We start from the raw sequence: 8,812 nt of genomic DNA on the forward strand, positions 1-8,812 counted from the left end.
GCAATGAGAAAGGCCAAGGCCTGGTTAGAATTAAATTTACAAAGAGACATCACGGACAACAAGAAGGGCTTCTTCACATACATCAGTAGCAAAAGGAAGACTAAGGAAAATGTGGGTGCGCTGCCTTGAGCACAAAAGGAGATGGGTGCCTTGGTAATGGCAGATACAGAGAAGGAGGAGTTACTGAATGCCTTCTTTGCTTCAGTCTTCACTGCTAAAGCTAGCCCCCAAACACTACTGAGACCAGAAACGAAAGAAAATCTGGAGAGAGGAAGACTTTCTCCTGATTGAGGAGTATTGGGTTAGAGGCTCAGGGGAGACCTTATTGCTCTCTGCAACTACCTGAAAGGAACTTGTGGGGAGCTGGGGGTAAGCGTCATCTTGCAGATAACCAGCGACAGGACTAGAGGGACTAGAAGGACTAGACAGCCTTGAGTTGCGCCAGGGGAGCTTTAGGTTGGAAATTAGATTTCTTCTCAGAAAGAGATTGGACAGACATTGGAGTGGGTTGCCCAGGGAGGTGGTGAAGTCACCGTCCCTGGGGGTGTTTAAGGAAAGTTTGGACATGGTGCTTAGGGACATGGTTTAGTGGGTGATATTGGTGGTAGGGGTATGGTTGGACCAGATAATCTTGGAGGTCCAACCTTAATGTTACTATGCTTCTATGAGGAAACAGTGTGTCCTTAAATCCTGCCAAGATCTCATGTTTCAGCTTGTCCCCCTGTCTCTGATCCACTCAGCTGTGAAGGGTCTGCATCTGTCTAAGCGCCAACCCCTTGTAGGCCCTGAAGGGGTGATGTTAGGTGTCCCCAGCCACCTCTCCTCTCAGCTGACCAAGCCCTGCTCCCTCAACATCCGCTCTCCAGCCCTGACCAGCTCAGTAGCCCTCCACCGAGCTCCCTCTAGTTTGTGTGTCTTTCCTGCACTGGAGGCCCCAAACCTGGCTGTGGTACTTTACACATGGTCTAGAAAGTGCTGAGTGAACAGATACTTCTGTCAACCAAATACAGCCCTCTGTACTTTCAGTAATATTCCACATTTTGAAATTCCCTTTTGGAAATTCCAAAGTGCTAAAGTACAGCCTCTTCTGCATTTTTTCTTTTTGTATTTTCACGCCTGAAAACCTTTCTTTCAGCATTGGCATGGGAAGCCGAGATTTCCAGAGGCACTGAAGCAGGACGCCCAAATCATTCATGATTTCGCCTGCATCTTGAGTTTCCCTAAAGCCTCCATCTCAAATTTGTTTTTTCTGTATTTACTCGGATTCTCATTTCAGCAGTGGCAGGCTGGATGGCTGCCACCAGACACCTCCCCGTGTTTAAGAAGGCATTCAGAAGGCGGCCAGTGGCCCGCTTTGCTCCATCCTTATCCCCCAAAGCGGCAGGGGGCTGGTGGAAGCGTTCCCCAAGCCTCTGCCCTGCCGGGGAAGCCCAAGACGAGGACCGAGACTGTGGGGCCGCCCAGGGGCGTTGGTGGGCGCACCCGTCCCCGCGGCGATGAGGGCGGGCCGGGACCCGGAAGAGGAGCCGCTGCCGACCGCCTGACTTCCCAGGCAGGCAGACAGGCAGGCAGGCAGAAGGGGCGGGCGCCATGCTGCAGTTCTTGGTAAGGCTCCGCCGGGCAGCGGCGGCGCCGCCATTTCGCGGCGGGGCGGAGCGAGGCGGCGGCCGGGGCGGCGGGCTGAGGGCTGCGCCGCAGGGCGGGCGGGGGCGGCGGGGGGGCCGCGCGTGGGAGGCTCGCAGGAGCTGGCGGTGGAGGAGATGCGGGGTGTGCAGCCAGCGCCTGTGGCCGAGCAGCCTCGCCTCGGAGCCTCCCGGCTCAGCGCTGTCAACACAGGGAGACCGAGTTGATCGAAGCTGCGAGCACGGTGTCCTAGTGTTGGTGGTTTCCTGCAGTTTCTCTTCTCCCGCTCCTTAAGGGCGATCCTGGCCGTTCCGGTCGCACCCCTTTTTGTCAGGGAGCTGCACGGGTGCTCAACTTCTCTGTCGTACGGTGCCGGCTGCGGTTCAGCTCCCTGCAGGGTGGCTTTTCTCTGTTTCTCTGAAAATAAGGATGTTATGTCTTGTTTATATCTAAATCATGCCCTTAGTTTGTCTTTAAGATTCAGCAAATTTTCCTTGCTCACGGTGGTAACCTCTGGCTGCTCAAATGCCTCTGTACTAGTGCATACATGGACCTCCCTCCTTTTGGGAGAGCAGTCGCTTTCAGCCTTTGCCATTTTGCACACCTCTAAAAATTCATCAGTGGAGGTGCTTCTTTGTGTGTGTTTAAGTTATGGCAAGTGATAATGTTTCATTACTGCCTTTCTTTAAATCCCCATCTATTTAATAGATCATTTATTTATTTATTTATATTATTTTTCTCTCTTATTTTCCTTTCTGTCTTTATGCTTCCCTAAACTCTTCTGGATGTCTAAGGTTGGAAGCCTGTCAACTCTTAACTAAATACTTAATTAAATATTTAATTTTTACTGTCAACTCAGAAAATAAATTACCTGTCCACAAATAAAGAAGATATACTCTGTTGTAACAAAGTACAGAAACAGTCTCCCATTTTTAATTCTAGTTCTCTGTGTCATTGAGGGTGGTGCTCTAGGTTTTCAGTTTTGTTCAGATGCTTCCCAGTCAATACAAACAATTAGTGGTATCCTTTAATGCTTTAATAGGGAAGAGTAAGTCTGTTGGTTAGTAAGTTTCATACAAAGTGTTGATAAGGACAAGAAGAGACGGCCCTTTCTAAGTTGAGACAGCCTTTTGTGATTCTATGGAATGAATAAAAAGACCCATTTCGTATCTCAACTTCAAAACAAAATGTAACAATAAGTTGATATGAAAGCCTCAGTAATTTCTGTAGCAGTCTTTAGTTGTCTCTCCACTCAACTGAAAATACTCAGTAACAGTAAATACGCCTAGCCAGTCTCAAAGTTTGTGTTTATCAACTCTTTGCTTGCTGTTAATGTTTTTTTTTTTCAGTTTCTAGATAAAAACCTCATTATGACATCTCAATTAGTGCCTGAAAGTTTGAAAAAAGATAAATTAATTCTGAGCTTTTTTCTTCTTTGAGTGTAGATTGGGTGTTTGACTTTTGCTCTCCCTTGTTAGGGCTGTAACAGGGAGATAAAGGGATAATCTTGACAACCTTATTTTTTTGTTACCCGGAGTTAAGCATAACTTAACTAGGCATTTGCCTAAAATACGTCTCGAAATGCTGGGTAGAAATTGGATGACCCTGAACTTTCAGAAGCTTTATTGTCCTTAATTAATACGCAAACTTTAATTGCCTTTATATTTTGCAGTCCAAATTTTTTGAAGTCTAAATACTGAGATTTTTTCCCACTGTTTGAATTGTCAGCTATTGAAGTAAATGTAACTGGGTAGATTAGCATTTCATTCTAGAGCAGACTTTTCAGTAAAAGAGCATACTTAAAAGGTGTCCTAATGTCAGTACCATATGTACCAAATAAGGCTTACCACATAGCAGAACAAGAGATAGTTGTCCCATCTTTGGAACTATTCTAGGTTAAAAGTCTAGAAACCTGCTAGGATCTAGTTTGTGTTTTCCAGTGAATTCCTGAAGATATGTATGCTGGGGACAGAGGAAACTTGTTTCTATTACAATGACCCACTACATTAAGAGGAATCACAAGACTGGTTTACTTCAGTGCAACATTTGTTAATGTCTCTGAATAATTCTTTAACTGATAATTAAAACTACAACAGCAAATTATAACCGATGCAGCACCCACAAAAAGAACTACGCTTCTTTGTAAATTATAAACACTATGATCCTTAAAAAGTAATTACAAACAGACAATAAGATCAAAAGTATGGAAAAAATTACTGAAGTTATTGCAGTCATGGTTCATGGGGCAGCTTTCAACTGATTTTAATTTTCTGTAGCTAACTTTTCACCAGTGCTACTTAAGGAATCTGAGTCACTGAAAAGATGAGCTGTGCTGTATACCACTTTGGTCTTGGAAAAGATGTCTACTCAGACATGATGGGAAAGTTGTTGTGGACAGTGGTTTTAATTTTCTTAAAATAGTCTTATTTTGGCAGCAGTGCCTGAGTAATAATAATTTTCTTAAATAGAATTGGCCTCAGCTGAGAATGAATGGAGGCACAGTATTAGTAGTCTCTACTTCCAAAACAGTCAAATGAACTTTTATAGTATAGTGTGTCCTTATTATGGTGTGTAACAATTAAAAATATCCAGAGCCTTTTAGAGCTGCTGAGTGAAAATTTCATCATCTGCATTTGAAGAGAGGAATTTCTTTCCCTTGCAAAATGAATCATAGAATCATTAAGGTTGGTAAAGACCTCCAAGATCATCTGCTCCAACTGCCCCCCCCCCCCCCCCCAACATTACTCACTAAACCATGTCCCGAAGCACCACATCCAGAGTTTTTTTTTTTAAACACCTTCAGGGATGGTGACTCCACCACCTCCCTGGGCAACCCATTCCAATGCCTGACTGCTCCTTCTGAGAAGAAATGTCTCCTCATTTCCAACCTAAACCTCCCATGGCACAACTTGAGGCCGTTCCCTGTAGTCCTATGACTAGTTATCTGCAAGAAGAGGCAGACCCCCACACCTTCCTTTCAGGGAGTTGTAGAGAGCAATAAGGTCTCTGCTGAGCCTCCTCTTCCCCAGACTAAACAACCCCAGTTCCTTCAGCCACTCCTCTGCATAGGATTTGTGTTCCAGGCTCTTCAACGTCTTTGTAGCTCTTCTCTGGACACATACCAGAGCCTCAATGTCTTTCCTGTACTGCGGGTACCAAAACTGAACACAGTACTCAAGGTGTGGCCTCACCAGAGCAGAGTACAGGGGGATGATCACCTCCCTGGTCCTGTTGGCTACACTATTCCTGATACAAGCCAGGATGCCGTTGGCCTTCTTGGCCACCTGGGCACACTGACAGCTCATGTTCAGGCAAGCATCGACCAGAACCCCAGATCCTGTTCCTGTGAACAGCTTTTGAGCTGCTCTGCCCCAGGCCTGTAGTACTGCATGGGGTTGTTGTGGCCAAAGTGCAAGACACATCACTTAGCCATATTGAACCTCATTCCATTGGCCTCTGCTCATCGATCTAACATGTCACCGTCCACTTGAGGCTTTTCTTTGACTGGCAAGCACGGGAAGAAGATGAGAACTGTGCTTCCATTTTGTTCTTGCTCTCCTTCCAGAGTACAGTTTCACAGACAGCGTTCAAGCAACTACGAGTTTGCAGTTGTCAAAATAGGTTGTGCCCTGCACACATTCCAGCAATGCCTTCCTGCCTTAGAGGAGCCCCTAGATCAGAGTAGATTTGGCGTAAAGCTTATCTTCTGAGGTCCAAGGGGCCTGGTGGTTGCAGAAGAGAAGTAGCAGCAGTACTGCACTGGAGCAAAGTGGAGAGGGATGGGAAGCCAGCTGCCCATCAGTGACAGTACAGTTTTGCATCAGTTGAAGTTGATGGGGGAACACCTTTTAACTTGAGGCTGAGATCTTTTTGCTGTCAGAGCCTCTGTTGTGCGATTCCAGCTTGCAAATCTTTTTGTTGCTATTGTATTATTAATGTGTTGCATCATTCTGTGTGTGTATTCTTCCCCAGTGCTGAGTTTTACTCAGGTATTGTTTTACTGAGGTATTGATGTAAGCTTTTCAGTTGTGGACAAGGACCTCTGAGGAATGTGGGTCCCTGCTGCTATGTAGTTGTACTTTCCCAAGTTACTGCCTTTATGGGTTTGCAAATAACTTTACAAAGATGATCATAGCCTTATCCAGTCTTGGAGAATTGTGTTTAAAACACACCATTATTTCCAAAATACAACCCAGTTAAGGTTTTCCTAGAGAAGTGACTGGGTAAAATTGTGTCTGCCTTTGGAAGAAGGGCACAAAAGTACAACTAAAATTGAAACTCTACTTTTCACCTTTTTTTTTTTTTTCTTTCCTCAACCGATGTGCTTTTGATAGGATGCTAACAATTCTTTTCTTTCTCCCTTTTCAGCTTGGTTTTACTCTTGGCAATGTGGTTGGGATGTATCTGGCTCAGAACTATGATGTAAGTATCTTTGCATTCTCAGAATTGAATTTAATCTGAATTGAAAATATAAGGATGTTTTACTTCAATCAAAATTGAATCCATCTTAATTTTGTTGTTTTATTGGATTTGAATAGAATACAAATTGATATACAAATAGAATACAAATTGGTTTTGAGTAGAATACAAATACAAAAAAATACAAACCGTAATTACAGATAAACTCAGATTTAGATGGAACCACAAAGAGCTAGCTTCTTTCTGAATCCCACTTGTCTGTGGGTAGACATGTAGTAATGGGTAGAGCCTTAACTAATACTGGGGACCCAGAGCACAGATACTGTAACCAGACATCTACATAGGTAGAGGCAGGAGAAATAGAAAAAGTCTAGCCAGCTGTCTGGGAGATTTCAGTACCTGCTTCTATTTCAAACAGTACACTGATCTGCAGTCTTTCTGTCTTTGTCTGACTGAGAGTTTTCTCAGAGTTAGAAAAGAAGATTTACAGCCAAGTTTTCAATACAAGCTTTCAGTTTCTGCAGAGTAAGTAGAATCCCTTATAAGACCAGTTCCGCTTAACTGCTTGCGGGCTAAAGGAGTTACTGAATTTTAACATACTTTTTTTCCCCTTTCTTTTATAATCTATACTAGCTTTTTCTTTTCAATATTTTTTACAAAGTTAGGAAAACGCAGTCAAAAGAATGTATTGTGTATCACTTTGTATTGTAAGCATAGTATAGTGTTTTTCTGGAAGCACTAATGATGTGTAGCCACAAGAGGGGGACTTCTGCTTTTGATTTGGAGGAAATGGTTCCCTGATAATGTAATGCTGACCTGCAGTGGTAATTTGGTAACTGGCAATGGTAATTTTATTGCTGGTATCAAGAATTATTTTTCTTAGATAACTTCTAAGATGAACTTGTCGTCATGAGATGCTAATTCTGCAATGATATGCGTGTGTGTTTAATTATAAGCATATGGAGAGTTCTGCTGATAACAATGTACTTCTCTTGGTTTATTTTAGATGTCAGACCTGTTAAGGGTTGGGCTTTTAATTTTGCTTTCTCAAAAGGAGCTTAAGTTTGAAAAATAGGGAAGAGAGGAACTTCTGACATTTCCTGTACTATCATCCTCAAACCATCCAACCAGAGGTCTGTAGTCTGTTTGGATTGAATATCCTTCGCTGTGGTCAGGGTACAACTGAAGTAAAAGTCCATGATTTTCTTCATAAATACCAGTGAAAATTTTGGTTTCATTTAATTAGTTCACTTGTAAAATCCTATGTTGATTCCAAATTTAGGTCGGAGTCATAAGTTAATCTTTTCCATCCCCTTTAAAAGTTCCTTTAAAAGTTCCTTTCTTTTGCCCCCCAAGTTGTCCAAACATACTGTTAGATTCCTTTTAAAAATGCTTTTGTTTTTAAATGAAAGCTGAAGCTTTGAATTTCAAAAGCAGCAAATTGAATTTTCATTCAAGTATGAAGCTGCAAAAGCTTGACAATTTGCAATGCAGTAAACTTCCCCGGTGGGGAATTTTGGTGCCCACAAAATGGACCAGCAGATGTACTTCTTCACAGATTATTTTAAAACATATTGGCTGTTACTAAGCATCTCTTTTCTCCTTTTTTTTTTTTTTTTTTTTCTTGGACCAGTATAGTACAATCTAATTTTCCCTCTGAAAGTCATTATTAAAGCCTGTGCATCAGTGATTGAATCACTTACTCTTTGGCAGTTCATTCTCTTTCAGTGAGGAAGCCAGACTGGTCTTACTGAATTTCTTCTGAAGTGATTTCTTTTCCTCCCTCCTGTTCCCATCAACACTGGCTGATGTTTTTTCTTAGCAGTCTGCCTATTCCAAAATATTTCCCAAAGTCCCATGTGAGGTGCTTTCTTCTGCTGTTTGCTTGAGGCTACGTTGCTTTTAACAAAATCTGTGCAAAGTAACAGATCCTGGGAGCAAGCGTCTATTACAAAGCAGTATAAACTTTTTAGAATTTCTGTGTTTATGGTATGGTCTTACCCGCTGAAGTTCATGAGATCACGTAACTCATTTTTTGTTGTTGTTGTTATTTGTTTCTTGTTTTTGTCTTTAAAGATTCCTAACATTGCAAAGAAGCTTGAAGATTTTAAGAAGGATGTGGAAGCTAAGAAGAAACCTCCCAGCGACAAGTCCTAAGGGACCAGTGTTACCCAAGTCACCTCTGTGCATGCATCAAGGATGCAATTTACCTTTCAGGCAACAAAGATCAAGTAGAGGTTTGGCATGGGAGCTTCCTCCGCTTTTAGTCTCCTAGAGCCAGAATGTCCTGTTTTGAAAAAGCAACCATGAACTTTTTTGTGGGACTGATTTTCAAGGGTTTCAGAATTTTGGATTTGCAACAATATGACTGGATAAGATCACTTGTACTTTTCGTTATTGCTTTTCCTAATATTTTATAGCACATTTTTACCTGATCCAACTGGAGAATAGTGTTAGTCCTATTATTATGTATACCTCATACTTTGTAATACCCTAAGTCTTAGAATACCACAAAAGAAATTAAATGCATCATGAATTAACTTTCAGGGTTTCTTGTAATTTATTGTGGGTACTTCTTAAGATCTGCATTCCATTTGAGATGAGAACTTCCTGAGAGGTGCAACAATAAAGTTAATTTATCAAGCTATGAACTTGGGGGGAGGGAGAAGTTTCTGCTTTTTCCGTTATGTTAAGTGATCACTTCTACCAGTGTAAAATTTGTGCTATCTCTGACGATTCCAGAAGGCATAAAAGGTTGTCTAATTTAACC

The 8,812-nt window shown here is 42.2% G+C and overlaps 1 protein-coding gene across 1 annotated transcript; it reads left to right on the plus strand.

The window, feature by feature from the left end:
* The first annotated feature begins 1,482 nt into the window (after positions 1–1,482).
* Positions 1,483–8,582, plus strand: STMP1 (short transmembrane mitochondrial protein 1). The gene is made up of 3 exons (XM_082753051.1): positions 1,483–1,605; positions 5,992–6,045; positions 8,119–8,582. The coding sequence occupies exons 1-3, from the start codon at positions 1,591–1,593 to the stop codon at positions 8,197–8,199; spliced, it is 150 nt and encodes a 49-aa protein (XP_082609177.1). The 5' UTR covers positions 1,483–1,590; the 3' UTR covers positions 8,200–8,582.
* Positions 8,583–8,812: the final 230 nt, after the last annotated feature.

This window comes from Aythya marila (assembly GCF_965140915.1).
Source record: "Aythya marila genome assembly, chromosome: 1".
Taxonomy (NCBI): domain Eukaryota; kingdom Metazoa; phylum Chordata; class Aves; order Anseriformes; family Anatidae; genus Aythya; species Aythya marila.